Here is a 17,997-nt window from a genome sequence, read left to right on the forward strand (position 1 = left end):
TGGTGACACTGTTCCCAGCCAGCCAGATCTATATGGGCTCCATTTATAAATTCTCTATTAATATTTATTAAGTGATAATGGAATTTATAGCATGCTTCAGAATGGAAAATGATTTCTTCCTGGGGAGCCTGGCTTGTTTTAGCACTGTTTCCAGCCTATATTAGGCTTTTGCCAACTTGTTCCAACAGCCTGTGTTAAGAATTTATTGTCCTGTAACCTGCTCTCCTTGAAACTGGAAGCATCTAGAAATTGCCTCATGCAACAGTGAGAGGGGAGAAGGAGGTGTTGTAATTTCCAGTGGGTTTTTTTCATTTTGAGCTTTGCCAGCTCTGATTTTGACAGGTTTGCTCTTTTCCTGCTGATGCTGGGGCTGTCTCAGGGGAAGAGTTTTGGGTAGAAGGTGGGGGCAGATTCCTGCAGGCTGAATTTACCCAGGAAAGTGAGCGTATTTGAGAGAGAAGGACTGAGAGAAGATGCTCTCCATGGTTGTGTCTTGTACATTTTAATTTACCCACGTGAATGTTGTCTGCTGCTATATGACCTTTTCTTAGGGGTCTTCTGCAAGCAGTGATCACCACAGCAAGGGGCTGTTTGCTGTTGGGCTTGAGATTCTGCCAAGTGAGGGCTGATTCCAGACCATGTTGGTCCAAAAGCAGTCATGCAGATGCCTGTGTGGAGAGGGCATATCCACAGCAGGATGGAGGAGGATGCAAGAGAGACTTTTGGCTGATGGCTCTTTTTTGGAGGCTGAGAACCAGGTTCTGCTGATTTTTCTACACATCTCCAGAGCAGAGGCTGATGTGAGGGGTTTTCCATTTGCCACAGACAAAAGATCATTCACCTCTCTTGACTTTAAGGCAATTACCTGAGCCAGTAAAAATATCTGTGCTGTCTGTTGGCCAATGGGAGAAACCAGGCTTGAAATACAGGTTTATTCAATTCATTAGAGAGTTTTTTCTCCTGAAATGAGGGTGAGACCGGAGAATACTCCCACCATGAGGGGAGGAAGACACAACTTGTGGGGTTCATGCTTCACTTGAGCCAAACAGCTCCTCTTGTTGGGTTGTTTTTCCTCTTCAGAGCTTCCCTGCAGGGTTTTTGCTGTGGGAGAAGAGAGAAAATGGAGGCAGGGAACCCACTGAACCGCAATGCATGTGTGAGTGGGCTCTGGTTTGGGGTAGGGGAGACTTATTTCTAGGGAAGTGTTTTATGGGGTAGAAGTGCAGATCAGAGGGATGTGGGGATTGGACAGGGGAGCAAGCAAGAGCTCTGTTCAGCAGGCCTCTCTCAGGACATGGCTTAGCCAGGGCTTTGACTGATGGTGAAATCCTTTGCACTTAGGTACAGAGTTCGAATACACCGACTCAGAGAGTGAGATCAAGATCAGGAAGAAGTCCCCCTCAGGGCTGCTGCGGGGGAAGAAGGAGGGAAGCAGCATCCCAGCAAGCCAGGCCCCCAGCAGCCTGGACTCTGGCAACCCTGAGAAGGCCAAGCTTGGGGCTGAGAAAGGCCGCAAGCTGAAGAAATTTAAATCCCCCAAGGACTTGAGCTTTGAGTTTGGGCTGGAGGCCAGTGACGATGACCTCTGGAACCGGCGCCGGAGCGAGCGGATTTTCCTCCACGATGCCACCATGTCCTCAGCCATGCTGAACCCTGCCACACCTGCCAGCTCCACTCCTGTCTCCAAACCCGGACGCTGTGGTAAGGGAGCACCCATGAGCCCCAAAAAGGATGGCAGCAAAGGGAAGGAGAGAAAGGAGCTAAGCAAGGTGAGAAATGTGTTGACAGAACTGATACAGGACCCTTGGTTGCTGAGGGTGAGGGATGGGTGATGAAGTCTGCTGGGGGGGAAGGAGAGTTGAGTCGTGTCTCAGCAGTTGCCCTAGTGCTGTTTGGTTGCCCCTTGTCACCCCTGCCAGCCCCACAGACCCTGGATGAGCTGTCAGGCTTGGAACTGACTCACAGGGAGTAAATGCCTCTTGTGTCTGAACAGGGCAGGTTACTTGTGTCACCTTCCAAGTCCCAAATCCATCCTGCTTTGGCTGACCAGGATGGACAGTCTGTGAAATCTCTCTCCCACTCTCTGCATGAGCTTATCTGCTTGCTGAACTTGTAGCTCCCGTGCTGGTCTGTAAGGCTGTTCACCTTTTGTATGGTGTCTTCTGAAGGCTGTCCCTGCCTGGTGGTGACAGTGGTCTCTGGGCTGCTGGCTCTTCATCTTGTCTGAAAGCTCAGCTCCCTCCAGCTATTGTTCAGTTCATGGCAGCATCAGGGAGGAGCACTGGCTGTAGGGAGAGTTAGACAAGGCAGTTGTGACATGAAGCCAGCTGGGATCTTGGAACTCCTTGAGGGCAGGTTTGATGGGCAGCAATTGGTCTCCAGGGTAATGAGAAGCTCTTCCCAAAATGTTTGAAACCTGAAAGCAGAGCTGGGAGGTATCAGACGTAGTGCAGTCAGTGTACTAACAGACTTTGCTCCACTTTTACCCTCACCCTGGGCCAAGGTCTTTGCCAGCATTGTCTGAGTTGATGGTGTTTTCTTTTTATTTTTAGCAGCGGAAAAAGGGTAAAGAAGCACCCTGCTGCTCCTCCTCCTCCTCCATGTCCCCTCCTGGCATCCCAAGCTCCCCATCTGATGTTCGTGTCAGCCTAGCAAATGCCCTGGGCTCCACCAAGAAAAGCAAAGCCAAGGTGAAGGCCAAGGAGGTGAAAAAAGAGGTGAGGGGCAGGTTTTAGTCTGGGTGAACTGGAGGGTGACTGGAAAAGCCTTGTTCTGTGCCTGGACTGATGTAGTCTGAGGAAGGGAAAGCAGACAGGCAGGTCTTGCTGGGTTTTTGCTGGGAAAAACATTAGTTTGAGCAGCCTAAAGTCCAAGGAAGACTGTCAGGTAGTACCAGCTGCTACCACCTGGTGTTCATTTTCCTACATTCCCAAAATCAACAAGCAGGCAGGATTTTCTCTAAGGCTGCCACGGGGTGGAGGGAGAGCCTTGTTGAATAGCAAGGACCAAGGAACTGATGATGGCATTGCCCTGTTCAGCACTGGGTGAGCCAGGTTACATCTGGTTTCTGTTCCACTGCTGTCTCCTGTCTTCTCTCACAACAACCCATTACTGCATCTTCTCACATAATTCCTAAAAGTGATGCTTAAGGTCTGCATGTAAAGAGCAAGAAACAGATCATGGGGCTTTGAGCATATGCAGGAACAGTGTCTGCTGCCTGCTGAGGTAAGACATGGTCTGAGGAACACTGCAGAGAGATGGTGAATGCAGAGCAGAGCTCCAGCTCTGCTCCACAGCATCTCCCCTTACCTCTAGGAGTGAAATGTGACTAGGAGGTGTGAAATAGCTTTTGGTCAGCTGAGTTGATGTTGTTTGGGGATAAACCCAAGAAAAAAAACCCACGAAGGTTTTTGTTCAATCAGAAAGTGAGTTTGGGTATACACACTTAACTCTCCATGTAGTTAGCATTTTGAGGATGGAAAGTTTGTCCCAGTATCCTCAGGTTATTTGTTTCTGGAGGAGGGTGAGATTGGATCAGGCTGTTGCCTGTTGTCATCCAGCTGATGTGCTGCTTGCTCCCCTGCAGAACCGAGGGAAAGGAGGAGCTGTCAGCAAGCTGATGGAGAGCATGGCAGCAGAGGAGGATTTTGAACCCAACCAAGACAGCAGCTTCTCAGAGGATGAGAACATCCCACTGAGCATGCTGGTTGAAAGACCTCCCACACCAGGTGAGGGCGGGAGGGGTCACGGGGGCTAATTGTACAGCTGGAGGAGCTGGGCATGTTTCCCAGGGCTGCTCAGAGGAGGGCTGTGCTGCTTTCACACTTTCCTCATCCAAAGGCCTGAGTCCTTGGGGTGGAGAAACCACTTTTCCACTCAATTTGGCTTCTAAAAACCAGACCTTATCAGAGTGTCCAGCTGTGACATGTAGATGAAACCCTCTCTCTGAGCTGCTCTGTTTTCATTTACTGGTGCATTATTTTTGCCAACAAGGGGAACTTTTACTGTTAACAAAAGAGCAAAATTTTCCTCTGCTGAGAGTGAGCCCTTTCTGCAAGGGGAGGATGATGCTGGGATTATGAGGTTTCCTTCTCCCCTTGCTGTTGCTTTTTCTTGTGCTCTCTAATCTCCACGTTGCTCCAACACCTCACAGCTCCTCGCTCCTGCATAATTGACAAGGATGAGCTGAAAGATGGTCTGCGTGTCCTCATCCCCATGGATGACAAGCTGCTGTATGCTGGGCATGTCAAGACTGTGCATTCACCAGACATGTGAGTTGAGGAGCTTCTGTATCCACCTGGGATCTCCTGGTGAAGGGGGATGTAGCTGATACAAGGATTGATCTTGGGGGGTTGTGGAGAGCTGGCTGGAGAGAGACTGACAGAGCCTGGCTGGGAGGGGAGGAGAGTTCAGTCTGGTTTAACAGCATTGTGTAAAATCCAGTTGCCTCTCATTAAACACTCTCAGCTAAACTGGTGGTAGGGCTCAGGTGGAGGTGTTAGCTGGTGGGGGTGATGTCATTTATGTGCTGTGTCTGACCAGACTTTTGTCTTTCAGATACCGTGTGGTGGTGGAAGGCGAGAGGGGAAACCGTCCCCACATTTACTGCCTGGAGCAGCTCCTGCAGGAAGCGGTATGTGAGGCCAAAGGATGCCTGTCCTTGGTGCCTGAGCCCTGGTTTTGCAGTGGAGGAGGCTATCTGGAAACCTCATCCCCCTGGATCCTGCCTCCATTGCAAGACTGGGGCAGATCTCCCCATGGCTGAGCTCCCCTACAGGCCGTGGGCACTAGGCAGAAGGCATCGTCCTTCATGCTGCCCTGGGAGCAGGCAGGAGGCCATTTCCCAGCAGGGAAACTGTCCCTTGCCTTTTCCAGAGCTGCTTTGGTATATGTCAGGTGTGGTGGGATGATCTGTACTGGTGCCAAGAACATCAGTAATTGCTTTTTTCTTGTCCTGAGCAGATCATTGATGTGAAACCACCTTCAGTGCGGTTCCTGCCCGAGGGCACCAGGATTGCAGCCTACTGGAGCCAGCAGTACCGCTGCCTCTACCCAGGGACAGTTGTCAGAGGTAAGGCCACCTTGGCTGCTCTGCCCTGTGAACCAGGGACATCTCAGTCCTGCATGTCCTGAGGGATGTCAGACCTGTCTGGGGAAACCCTGAGGTCTGCTGTGAGTGCCCTTAGAGGTCAGAGCCTGGCCTGTTCCTCTCCTCTGGATCGTGCCTGACTCAGTCATCATGCTAGATTAGTGACATCCTGTTGGTCCTGGAGATGTGCTCTTGTAGGAAGAGGTCTGAGCAATTTAGGAGCTTAAAAGAGTCAACACACTTCAACAAAAGTCAGAATTAGCTCCTGACGCCAAAGATATCTGAAGTTGTGGAGGTTTCTAAATCACCTATTGTCTTGAAGCATTTGCCTCTGGAACATCAGCTCCCCATATAGTGCCATTAAAAAGCCACTGAGGGACCCTGGACAATTCTGCCATGGTTGGTGTTGCTTTAGGGCTCTTGGTCATGATGCTACATGTGTGTAAGGGAAGAGTTACTTACAAGTTACAGACTGGTGATGCTGATGCAGGAAGGGAGGGTGGGAACACAGCTTATTTCTCTTGGAGAAAAGGTGAGAAGTAACATCTTGTGATTGCAGAGAGTAGTTACAAAATGCAGCTAAAAAAGATCCTGCAGTGAAGAGAAGTGGATTTCTGTGAGAATAGGGGGGAATAAGGGAAAGAAGTGAGAAGTCAAACTGGAATGGTTATGTTCTGGAGCAGTGCTGCTGACCAGGGAGTTTCCCAGCAGGTGAGCTGGTATAGTGTTACCAGGGACTTTCTGCTGCAGGGTGAGGCTTCTCTGCTCTCCATGCACAGCCCAGGAAAGGCAAGAGTGGGATGCTTTGGGGCTGTTGCAGGATCCCTGTCTTCTTCCACCTCCCCAGTTCCCTGACAAGGCATTAATACTCTGATGTTTGTCACTAACCCTGTCTTCTGCTCCTCTAACCCACAGGAGCCCTGGATCTGGAGGAAGATGGTGATCTCATCACAGTAGAGTTTGATGACGGGGACACAGGACGGATCCCACTGTCTCACATTCGGCTTCTCCCACCTGACTACAAGATCCAGTGTAAGTCTTGCTGTTCAGTTTTTTGCATGATATGTAGGGAGTTTTGGGCCACCTGTCTCTGAGATTTTGGGATGAGTTCATGGACTTTCAATCAGAAAGATTGCACCATCAGTTACAGACATGCAGAGCTGAGGTGGAATATAACAGGATAACCCGTAGGGGTAAAGTCCCACTTCCTATTGTGGCATTGGTAGGGATACATTCCTTATCTCATCATTGTGTTATTTGACCTGTTGCAGGTGCTGAGCCTTCTCCAGCCCTTTTGGTGCCCAGCACCAAGCGCCGTAGCCGGAAATCCAGCAAAGACACTGGAGAAGGAAAAGAGGGAGCTACGTTGGGGTCAGAGGAGCCTGTGGCAAAGGGCAAAGGGCGTGGGAGAAAGCCAAGTGTCAAGGTGAAAGCTGGTAAGTTGTCACCATGGACAGAGTTGGATTTGAGAGAGTCCTTGCACAGATCTCCACCATTCTTGCCGAGTTAGAGCTGTTGCTTGGGGCAAGATGTAGAGGGGCACTCTGCTTGAGTGCAGAGCATCCATCCATGTATCATCATTCTCTGACTATCTCAGAAGCTGGTTTGTCCTGTGAGAGGCTTCTTCTGTCAGACAGGGCTGCAGAGCAGAGTCTCTTTTCCAGCTGAGCATCTCAGCACCCATCAGTAGGGCCAAAGATGCAGGGGATGTGCTGTTTGCTTCCCCTGAAGTTGAAGCAGCATTGCTGGGTATGGCCCATCAGCTGCTCACAGGCACTATCATGAGGTCAGGCTGCTTAGGAAGATTTTTTGGTGAGCAATGAGGACCTGAGCCTCCTCAGGGACAGTCAGGAACAAGCCACCCTTGTCCAGAGATCGGTCAGCATTGGTGCCTGGTTGTGTCTGAGCTAGTAAAGCCAATCTGGATGGATGCCATGATGCCTTTGTGTTTCCTCCCCTCTGCAGAAGAGACTGCCTTGCCAGAAGAGAAGGATCAGGTTGAAGCTTCACCAGTTACCTCTTCAGTCCCAGAGAAGTCAGCTGGCCTGGGCAAGCCCAGCATGAAGGGGTCTCGGAAATCACAACCGCTGGCGACTGGAGCCTCCCCTGCCCCCACAGAGGAAAAGAGGTCCAAAGGCAGCAAAATGAAGATCTCCACTAAGCTGCATAACCCCCCACAACCCACTTACCAGCCTGCTGTGTTTGGCAGCATCCTTGGCACCGAACCCTATGGTGACCTCCCGGGGACACTGGCGGCCTTCGGCTCCAGTGATGCTTCGGCATCGAAAGCCAAGAACAAGAAGGGACGGCCCACAGAAGAGACTCAGGAGTTTGGCACCATGGTCAAGGCTCAGAGGAAGCACGACAGTGAAATCCTGATCAAGCTGGACCATGAGGGTGTGATGTCTCCAAAGACAAAGAAGATGAAGGAGGCGATGAGGATGCTGGAGGACTCAAGCCTGGCCAGTCGCAGGGACAGCAAGGGTCTGTTGGGGCTGGGCTACTCCCCTGCGGTGGGTGCAGAGGGCAAGCAGAAATCTTCCCGGGCCAAAACAGCTGAGGGAGACCCTGCCCCTGCCAGCTTTGGAGGAAAGTTTGATGGCTCAGCAGAGAGCCTCGCTACTTTGAAGGACCAGGATGAAAAGGCAGCAGCTCCAGCAGCTGTGGAGGAGTCTGAGAGCAACAGCAGTGACAGCAGCTCAGAGTCAGAGGGAGAAGAGGAAGCTGACAAGAACCAAGGGGAAGCCCAGGACAGCAGCTCAGCCAGCTCAAGAGCATCCACCCCTCTCTCTTCCTCCAACTCCTCCTCCTCTTCCTCTTCTAGCAGCAGCTCCTCTTCATCCTCCTCTTCCTCTTCTTCCTCGGCCTCATCAACCTCCTCTTCCTCCAGCTCCAGCTCTTCTTCCTCCTCCACTACAGATGAAGACTCCTCCTGTAGCTCTGATGATGAAGTAGCTGAGGCGCAGCCAAGTTCCTCAGTGCAGCAAACCCTACCACCCAAGCAAACCAAGCAGGCAGGGAAATCCCGTGCATCCTCCCACCCCCAGAACCAGAAACAGCCGGCCCAGCAGCCAGTCCAACAGCCAGCACCGACACAGGGTGGCAACAAGAGCAGGCCCAAAAAACGTGAGGGGATCCATCTGCCCACCACCAAGGAGTTAGCCAAGCGCCAGCGGCTGCCCTCGGTGGAGAACAGGCCCAAGATCGCTGCTTTCCTCCCCGCACGGCAGCTCTGGAAGTGGTTTGGGAAACCCACACAGGTAAAAAGAGCCTCTCCCACTGCTCCTTGTGGTAAATAACATAGCATAGGTGGTTCCCTGTAAATAATTTGGGAGAATTTTTTCAGTGGGAGGATGACAGAGCACTGGCACAGGCTGCCCGGGAGGGTTGTGGAGTTTTCCTTCCCTGGAGATATTCAAAGCCCACCTGGATGTGTCTCTGTGTGACCTGATGTGGGTGACCCTGCTTTGGTGTGGGGTGATGGGACTAGGTGATCTTTCAAGGTCCCTTCCAACCCCTCACTTTCTAGGATTCTATGAAATCTTACCCCTGCACTTCCCCTTCTCCTGGCGTGGTGAAACTCTACCAGGCATGGTGTGTCTCCAGCCAAGGTCTCCAGAGGAGACTGGGGTTAGCCTAGGTATTAAAAAATACGTAGATGTGGCACTTCAGGGCCTGCTTTAGTGGGCTTGGTGGTTCTTTATGGGTTGACTGTTGGACTTGTTGATCTTAAGAGGTCTTTTCCAACTGGGACAATTCTTTGATTTCTTGTCCCTCTGTCCCATCTCCCTTGGGCACGCCTGTGGAAATTGCATGTGTGCTGACAGCAAAGGGTGGGTGGGATGTGGGACGGGGCAAGCAGTGGTGGGTGGGAGAAACTTAGGACAATCCCTGTCTTCTCACCTGCTGCATCCTCTCTTGGCAGAGACGAGGGATGAAGGGGAAGGCCAGGAAGCTCTTCTACAAGGCCATTGTCCGGGGCAAGGAAATCATCCGCATCGGAGACTGCGCCGTCTTCCTCTCCGCCGGCCGCCCCAACCTGCCCTACATCGGCCGGATCCAGAGCATGTGGGAGTCCTGGGGAAACAACATGGTGGTCAGAGTCAAGTGGTTTTATCACCCAGAAGAAACCAACCCAGGGAAGAAACTTAATGAAGGAAAGGTAGGCTGGTGTTCTTTGCCAAGACGGCTGCAAAGCTGCGTAGTGCCTTTCTTTTCCAAGGATGAGGAAAACGTCCACGGCCCAGTTCATTACTGGTACTGTAATGGAGGTGGCCCCATCGTTTTGTGGTGTGGTGTGGACAAGCCTGGTGTTTACCTCTTGTGCAAGGGGAGGGTGGGGTATATTGTACTGGGAAATAGAGAATCCAAAGAGAGCATCAAGGGCTGGATGGAGTCATTTTACAGTGTAGAAACCTGGTGCTCAGAAATGCTGAACTTCGCACCATGTGCAGTGTGGTTTGCAGTCACCTTTTGGTATTTATTACCAAGCTGTGGTATGGTATTACTGTGGCTGTGGAATGGGGTTGAGGTTGTAAAGGCACATGTGGTGGGCAGGAGGTGGCACCATGGAAAATAACTAATTCAGCAACTTTTTCTTTCTTTCTTTTTCATTTTCTTTCTTTTCTCTTTGTCTTGGGCACAGCGCTGGGATCAGAAATCAGGCAGGAGTCTGTCCACAGCTTTGCAGGCATCTAACCAGAGGAAGGACTTTATGGAGGTTGGTGAGGTTGGGGGAGGGCTGGAGGAGGGGATGATGGGGACCCTATACCAAGTGTTTTTGGGGAGGTACCTGTAAGCTTCTCTGGCTCTTGCCTTTTGCCTCAGCTTCTGGGTCTGCAGTGCCCAGGACTGCACCAGGATTGGTGTTTCTGGGAGGGTAGGGGTAGCTGCTGATTCTCAGTGTCCTTCCCCTGGGGTGGAAGTGGACATGAGGGGGGGAGTTCTTGAGTGTGAGCACAAGCCCTGGCCAGTGATGATGGACATTTTCCTTGCATATTGAAGAAGATGCTGTAAATGCTGTTGAGCTCTAATGGCTCCTTTTCTTTCCATGTCCTTCCTGCTGTTCCTTCAATGCAGCGAGCCCTCTACCAGTCCTCCCACGTGGATGAAAATGATGTCCAGACCATCTCACACAAGTGTCTTGTTGTTGGTCTGGATCAATATGAGCAGATGCTAAAGACAAAGAAATACCAAGACAGTGAGGACCTCTACTACCTTGCAGGGACCTATGAGCCCACTACGGGCATGATCTTCAACACTGATGGGGTCCCTGTCATCTGCTGACCGCCCAGGGGACACGTGCCACCCCCTGGGAAGGGATGGGACAAACCTGAGGACGTGCCTGTTCAGACGACATGATTGTTTATTTCAGTGCTCATGACTTCTGTGTCACACTACAGATAGGAGAGCGTGAGAGACATGAGGAGGAAGGAGAGGGCTGAAGAAAGGGGTTGGGAAAGCAGTTACAGAACTCGAGAAAGATTCTGTTGGGTGGTGGCGTTTGAACCCCAACGCTCTTCTGGAAGTGGCTTTAAGTAAGGTGACACTTGACCATCTTCTCCCTTCCTCCTTTTGGTCCAGGAAAGCACATGGGTCTCGTGATCATTTCACCAGCGGGACCCCCCCGGCAGGAGGGATCCCTTTTGTGTCATTTACCCCCGTCAGTACCATGGGAGCTGCCTGCACGTGGAAGGACACCCGGCTGGCCTTCTATGTGTGTTCCTCTCCGTCCTTATCTCCCCTTTTCCTGCTTAGTTTCGCATGACCCTTTTGGAAGGACAGGGTGAAAGAGAAAGGAGATGAGTTCTCTCTCCGCGCTTCGTCTCGATCCTCTCAGCGCCTTTTTGCGGTTCCTTTTCCCTGGAGGCCCCTGGCTGGCAGAGCTGTCCCCCAGCATGGATGGAGGTGACAGAAGAGGTCCTCTGGGCTGGAGGAGCCAGGTGGAAGGTGAGCCAACATCTAGTCTGGGATGATGCCTTCCCACTCCTCGAACAAAGAGTGAGAACCACCTTCCCCATCCTTCTGCATCCCTCCTGCCCTGGAAAAGTGCTGGGAGAGCCAGCGTATGGTGAGGGGGTGACACCTGGGGAATGAAGAATTCATCCTGGAGCTTGAAGTGAAGGAGGGCAGGAAATGACTGGGAAAAGCTGCTGCTGGGTGCTGGTAGAGCAGAGGAGATCACATGGCTTTGGATTGCGGCATTCCTTGCCCAGCTTTAGCACCCATGCCTTGTCTGAGCAGAAATGAGCCCTCACCCCTCATTGGAAGGGGATGGGGGTTGAGTGTGAAGCCTGGCTGTGCCTATTTGCGGTTTTTCTGCAGTGTCACTGCCACCTTGGGCCTGGGGAGGGGACGTTTCATCCTGCTCCATCCAGCCTGCCAACCTCCCCATAGCTCCCAGGGGCTCACCACCATTGCCTCTTCCCTCCTTCTGTGGAGCTGGCCCATTGTGGGCACACGAAATCACACAACCTCAGACTGGTTTGGAGTGGAAGGGACCTTAAAAGATCATCTAGTTCCAACCCCCTGCGTGGGCAGGGACCTTAACCCAGCTCCAACCCTATGCTTGGGCAGGGACCTTAAAGATCATCCAATTCCAACCCCCTGCACGGGCAGGGACACCTCCCGCTCGATGGAGGTGTCAGACCGGTTGGCATCACCACAGCACCACGATTGCACCCAGCTGGAGGGGACAGTACAGAGGAGAACCATGCAATGATGCAACATCCTTGCACTTAAAAACAAAACCTCCCAAGAGACGCACTGATCTTTGCAACTACAGACTCGCACTACGGATTTGCTAGGACGCAGAGCGGGGCCCGGCTCGGCCCAAGTGACAGCCCAAGTTCTGGTGGAAAGATCCCTGAAGACAAAGGACAGATTGGAAACCACCCACCCTGGTACCAGAAACAGGGGCCTGGGATTCAGGGGAACCCCTGGAAAGTCACCCCTTGTCCTTTAAATGAACCACACGGTGCTGAGCTCGTACTAACCTCCACCCTGGGCCACTGGCGCCTCAGATAGTGACGGTTCTAGCCTGTACAGTTTTAATGTACCAAAAGACTCTTTAGCCCTCCTGTATTATAAGTCTTTAAATGGATTCAACTTTTTAATTATAAATATAAATATAAATATATATATATAAATATAAACTTTTTAAAACTGTGAAAAAAAAATTATGAAATTATAAAAAAAAAAAAAAAAAAAAGGAGAAAAAAAACCAACGACAGAAATGAACACAGTCTGACGTTTAGAATATTATTTTTTATTTCCTGTTGGATTGTGATTGTAAATGATCTGGGAACAGGCACACCCCCCCACGCTCAAAGTGTACTGTACTTCTAGAAGCAAATTGTGTGAGCATATTTTAAAGAGCGAGAGAGAGAGCGCGCGAGAGAGATTTTATGCTAATGTTAAATAGAAAGCACTTAAAACCCACTGCCTTCTATGGAACACAAGGATATTTCAGACAATCGAGAGGAAAGGAGAGCCAGGTTTTTGTCTTTTTTTTTGTTTGTTTGTTTTGTTTATGTTTTGTTTAAAAAAAATTTTTTTTGGCATTCTGTTTGTTGGAGAACTCAGTGTGATCTTTTTTCATAAAAAAAAAAAAATAATTGAAAAAAAAAAAAAAAGCAACCCAATGAAGCATCTTTCTTTGTATCACTTGTCCTGACTGCAGGGTTGTTCAGCCCTTGGTGGCCATGGTCTCTTTTTGGCTCAGCCCTTACCTTGTGTTTAGGGAAAGACCCAACAACCCAGGTGCCACATGGCTCTTGGGGGAGCCATGGGCACAGTGACTTCCCTGCCTTGAGCCCTGCAGGGACCATGTTTTGAGGATCAAGTGCTGGATTTGCTCCTTTTGGTGTAAGCTGCACTTCAGCCAGCTGGGGGTTTGGCATGGTGGGGCTGGGTCAGGGGTGCCAAGCCTGGTGCTTGCTGACTCTTGCTCCTGCCACCTCCAATCCTTGGTCTTTGCTTCCTTGGGAGGTGGCACCTGCTGACCCCTGGCACTAGGAGTAGTAGCCAGTCCCAAAAAAGCTGCAGCCTCTGGTGCTGGTAACTTCTGCAGATGGTTTCTGCTCCTCTCAGCCCCTTCTTTCTCTTGCTTACTACCAACTAAAGTGTTGCACTTTGCAGGCTGGTAGGGGTTTGATGGGACCTGGTGACAAATCCATCTGTCCCAGGTGATGGATGGAATCTAGGATATGGAGAGCAACACAAGGGACACCCCAAGACCCTAGAGGACAGGGAGCAGGATTAATGCTCTGCCTGTTTGTCCATCACCAGCAGCCGAGACCGAGCATCATTGCAGATGTCACTTGCGTCCCTTGCAAAAATCCTGAAGCTCAGCAGCAGCCCCTGGGCAGCATCTGCAGCACTGTGGCCTTGAGACTCCCCTCTGGCCCATTGTAGACCCACAACTTGGGGCTTGGGGAGGCAAGACCCTGCCTCTCACAGTTAGAGGGGGCAAAAAACAAGACACAACAGAAAAAAAGAAAAATAACTTCTTTCCCAGCCAGCAGAAGTAAGTTCCTGGGTGTTTGACACAGCACTTGGCCTCTTTGGGGAGGGGTGATGGTTTCAAGCCTTGGTGAAAACCTGCAGTGCCTGCAAAGCTGAGACCACCTTCTCAGAACAACCAGGGCTTGAGGGAATGTTTCCTTCCTCTCTGTCTCCTCCTCTTCCTCCCCAGCCCTCCACATCACCCTCCTCCCCAGTGCTGATCTCACTCCCTTTGGGATTTGGCAGTATTTTCTTCCTCCTGGCAATGGCTTGGCTTAAACAGGAGAAAACTTTCCCTCTTGGCTCCACATCACTGATAGGGAACCACCCGAAGAGCAATGGGACTGTCCCTGGGGTGGGAGGAATGTCACCCCAAGAAGTGTCCCTGCCAATGGGATGCTGGTCCCTGGCTGCCCTTGGGCACCTTTCTGCCTCCAGGATCCTTCCCTGAGGAGTGACACGGGCCAAGAGGGACAGTGGGGACCACGGTGGGAAGAAGGTCTCCATCTTGTCCCCATTGCCCCACGCAGGGGCTCAGTACCCTGATGTAAAGGAGCCATTGGAGGTCTCGGTGTAGAAGCAGGAGCTGTGGGAGGTGCTGGTGAGGCTGTAGGCAAAATACGCCACGGCCGAGCCCAGCGTCAAGCCTGTCATGTAGGACACAGTCATGGTGTTCCCTGTGGGAAGGGACAAGGGGTGTCAGGGGTGCTCTGTCCCACCCCAGATGGGATTCCCTAAGGGGGGTGGGGGGTCTCAGTCCTACCTGCCAGCTCCCGCTGCTCTGGGCTCACTTTGCCCGCAGCCAGGATCATGGGGACACTGCCAAAGTAGCCATTGGTGATGCCCATGAGGAGAGAGAAGATGCAGGGCCAGGCTGGGTGGCCGAAGGTGGGCTTCCCATTGGGATAGACACACATGATGAAGAGGGGGATGAAGACCACACGGAGGCAGGAGTAGACAAGGAGGTGAGTTCCTCTCCAGTCATAGGGCAAGGCAGCCAGGATCTGCAGCAAGGGGCAGAGACTGGGCTGGGGGAGGCTTGGGAGGGCAACATGGTGCCCAAAATGGGCCAGCAAGGATGGTGGCAAGACCATCTCCTGCAAGAGCCCAACATCAGCCATGCTGGCGAGGAACCTCACACTGATTAGATATGTGTGAGGTGGAAATGGCCTTTGGTGGCCAAGTGGCTTTGAAAGAGGACAAAAAAAAAAAAAAGAAAAAAAAGAGGCATGGTGGAAAGGGATGCAACCACTCCACTGTGTTGGGCTTGGCCTCTCTCCTACCTTGCCGACGAAGTCAGAGAGGTTGAAGATGGCCATGATGAGGATGGGGAGCCATTCCCCCAGTGTGCAGTTGTGGATCTCTGACTCCAGCCCAGGAAAGAGGCACAGGGTGATGAAGTAGGTCATGGCAATGGAAAGCATGTAGGCCCAGATCAGCCGGGACACGACGTAACGGTGCAGCAGCATGTCTGGCAGATACAGGCAGCACAGCTCAGCCAAAAGCCCTCAGAGATCCTTTTGCAGAGCCTGAAAGCCTTAACTGCTCACCAAAGACACGATTGCCCCATGTTTTGAGTGTATTGAGAAGGGGTGACCCTCTCCCAGAGCCTTAAGCCACTTGACCACTCCCTCTGCCTCACAAAATGCTGCAAAAATGGCTCGATGCCCCCCCCCTTCCTCTGAGCCCACCACTCACCTCTGAAGCTGGGCCAACTCCTCTTGATTTTGGGCCGAGGGACATCAAAACGTACGTAGGTGCCACTGCCAGCCAGCTCAGCTTCGGGGCCTGGGCTGCCCCGGGGGGAGCTTGGCTGCCCCCCCCATGGTCGATTCTCCTGCATGGGGAGGAGAGAGGGGACACCAGTGCTGAGCACTAGTGGGTGGGGAAGGACCCTGTGGGGAGCATCCAGGAAACCCACCCTCGGCTTACAAATTGGATGTCCTCGGCAGTGACATCGTGGTGGACACGGTAGCCCCTCCCGTGATCTCCAGCCCCCCGGGGCTCGGGGGGACCCTTGGTGGAGCAGGTGGTGTAGTAGCGGACGAAATGGGTGCGTTTCACCAGGAGGTGCAGGATGAAGCATGTCAGCTCCATGCCGATGGAGATGAAGAAGAAGATGACTGTGTTCTCCTTCTCATCTGAGAGCAGCAGCTTGGTGAAGATGCGGCTGAGGGAGATGATGACCCCAGCGGTGCCTGCTGGCACAGGAGAGATGGTGGCACCAGGTCCTGCCGAGCCCCACGTCTTGGATAGCCCCGGCAGCTCCCCCCCTCCCCCATCATTTGCCTTCAGGCTGTAAGCCATGGCTTTTTTTGGGCCAATGGAACCCCCACCCCCAACTTGGTGTGTCAGTATAAGACATTTACCAGCCATGCAACCCCTGCTTGGCTGGGGAGCACCCAGGGTGGCTCTCATTTGCTGGAAACATGGCCAGGCTGTGCTGGGGACAGCAGTGCTTCCCTAAAGGGGACTCTCCAAGGGCCCTGAGGGACAGGAGAGGGAGGTGTGTGCCCCCCTGGGATACAGATACTCACTCTCGCCCGTCATCACCCCCTGGGTGTAGCGCTTGGGCAGCAGCCCCGTGTAGCCGTAGAAGCTGGATTGCTGCACTTCAGGAGGGACACACCAAGGGGAGAAGGAGGAATTATTGCTGCAGCAGGGGACAAGAAACCCCTGGGGAACCCACGTGCTGTCCCACCCTGGAGCTGCCCCCACCCTGATGCAGCACCTGAAGCCTTCCTGTGCCCTAACTCAGGGTTTGGGGGGTTTTTTTGCCCTCCCTCAATGCCCAACTGTGGCTCTTCCCCCCAGTAGTGGCCACGAGGTGTGTAGGGTGCCACCACTGTGGCCAAAAATCAAAGTCATCGTGGTGCTGGGGACTGATGCATGGTTTGGTGCTGATGTCCCCATCCAGTGCCACGGTGCCTGGACAGAAGCGGAGGGGAGGGAGCAGGGATGTGAGGGTTGGCTTAAAGGGAACAGAGCAAGAGGTTGTCCAGGAGCTCTGGGGGAGGAGGATGTTCCCAGGTTGTGTGTGCCATTTACTGTCCCACATACCTGTGCAGCCAAAGGCCACCACCCCGACTGCCACCAGGTTGATGGCATAAGCTTGTCTGCGGGTGAAGAGCTCCAGCCAAACGTCGCAGATGCTGACGAAGAGCAGAGGCCCCAGGGCAAAGAGATAGCCTGTGGGTGGGAGACAGGGGAGGGTAATGGTGTGGAATTTGAGGCTGGTGCTGCTGGGGGCTGTGGGGACATCCACTCACCCACGGAGATCCGGGTGTGCAAGCTCAGCAGCTCCACCAGGGCGTTGTTGAGGATGACAGCCACCAAGGCCACGAGGATGTAGGTGAGGCTCATGTCAAAGACAATGGAGGTCCCTGAGGAGAGGCAGGGGATGGGGCTGGCAATGAGGCCAAGTCCTCTTCAGTTTTGGGGTGGTTGGGAAGTTCTGCTTCTGCTGGAGACCTACCTGGGTATTTATGGTGCAGGTAATCCACATCGGTGATAAAGCTGTTGTATGGCAGAAGAAATCCCACCCCAGCCAGCAGCATGGCAAAATAAATCCCATGGTATCGATCCTGGGGCTCAGGTTCCTCAGCAACTGTGCCAAAAGGGAGGGGAAAAAACAAAACAAAACAAAACAAAACAAAACAGGGAAAAGAGGTGACAGTGGCACTGCTGCCCCCAAGGGACCTGCAGCAGTCCCTGAGCATGGGGTGACGAATGGTGCTTCCACATCCTTTATGGCAATTTAACGGCATTTCTGGCCATTTGTGGCTATTAAACCCATCTCAGGAAGCTCCCAAATGGGTGGAAAAACCCTCACCTGGCTCCATGAAGGTGAGGACACCCTTGGTCTGGCTGGCCCTCTGCAGCTCCTCCTCCTCCAGCTGGTAGCTGTCAAAGCTGAAGCTCATCACCACGTTGCCCTCGGGCGTCCCCACTGGGCTCAGCTCCTTGAAGCGCTCAGCTCCCACCGAGCCCATGGTGGCCAACCTGGGAGGAAAGGCAGTGACACCCTTGGGATTGTCCCCTGGGTGATGCCAGGGGTCTGCAAGTGATTGATGAGCCCGTGGCTGGTCCTGAGCCTTCACCATCCCACCACAGCTATGGCTCCTGTGTTTTTGCCACCTAGAGAGATGCTCAGGGAGCTTCTGGGGGAACCCCAGCAGGATGCCCAATGGGATCCACACCAAATGCATCCCAAAAAGAGCTCTCCAAACCCCTGATGTCCCCCAGCAACCGTATCAGCACCACCCAAGCCATGGTTTGTCCTTCTGAGGCCACCTCAGGCCCTGCCCTGGGGACCAACCCCTGGGTTGGGCTGTATTACCAGTGCCAGCCAGCCCCTGCTGCCCATGGAAATCTCCAAAGCAGCAGCTTGAGGCAGGCAAGGG

The 17,997-nt window shown here is 52.6% G+C and overlaps 2 protein-coding genes across 7 annotated transcripts in view; one reads left to right on the forward strand and one right to left on the reverse strand.

The window, feature by feature from the left end:
- The window catches only part of TNRC18 (trinucleotide repeat containing 18), a 55,848-nt gene extending 43,133 nt beyond the window's left edge, over window positions 1-12,715 (forward strand). For 3 of the 6 annotated variants that reach the window (XM_030459903.1, XM_030459909.1, XM_030459904.1), the window contains 12 exons: window positions 1,342-1,769; window positions 2,553-2,717; window positions 3,587-3,728; window positions 4,154-4,271; window positions 4,558-4,633; window positions 4,963-5,071; window positions 6,005-6,121; window positions 6,361-6,525; window positions 7,055-8,349; window positions 9,015-9,251; window positions 9,735-9,809; window positions 10,169-12,715. In XM_030459903.1, coding sequence (XP_030315763.1) covers window positions 1,342-1,769; window positions 2,553-2,717; window positions 3,587-3,728; window positions 4,154-4,271; window positions 4,558-4,633; window positions 4,963-5,071; window positions 6,005-6,121; window positions 6,361-6,525; window positions 7,055-8,349; window positions 9,015-9,251; window positions 9,735-9,809; window positions 10,169-10,375 — 3,134 coding nt within the window. In that variant the 3' untranslated portion in view covers window positions 10,376-12,715. The remainder of the gene's footprint in view (window positions 1-1,341; window positions 1,770-2,552; window positions 2,718-3,586; window positions 3,729-4,153; window positions 4,272-4,557; window positions 4,634-4,962; window positions 5,072-6,004; window positions 6,122-6,360; window positions 6,526-7,054; window positions 8,350-9,014; window positions 9,252-9,734; window positions 9,810-10,168) is intronic. The other 3 variants (XM_030459908.1, XM_030459905.1, XM_030459906.1) reach the window with 3 other exon arrangements.
- SLC29A4 (solute carrier family 29 member 4) lies at window positions 12,381-17,586 on the reverse strand. Its single transcript, XM_008498537.2, has 10 exons — window positions 17,427-17,586; window positions 17,070-17,201; window positions 16,864-16,977; window positions 16,655-16,783; window positions 16,132-16,206; window positions 15,527-15,792; window positions 15,293-15,431; window positions 14,878-15,065; window positions 14,358-14,598; window positions 12,381-14,271 (listed from the first exon to the last, which is right to left on the reverse strand). The coding sequence occupies exons 1-10, from the start codon at window positions 17,584-17,586 to the stop codon at window positions 14,129-14,131; spliced, it is 1,587 nt and encodes a 528-aa protein (XP_008496759.1). The 3' UTR covers window positions 12,381-14,128.
- Between the last annotated feature and the right edge of the window lie 411 nt (window positions 17,587-17,997).

Source organism: Calypte anna, chromosome 14 (assembly GCF_003957555.1).
Source record: "Calypte anna isolate BGI_N300 chromosome 14, bCalAnn1_v1.p, whole genome shotgun sequence".
Taxonomy (NCBI): Eukaryota; Metazoa; Chordata; class Aves; order Apodiformes; family Trochilidae; genus Calypte; species Calypte anna.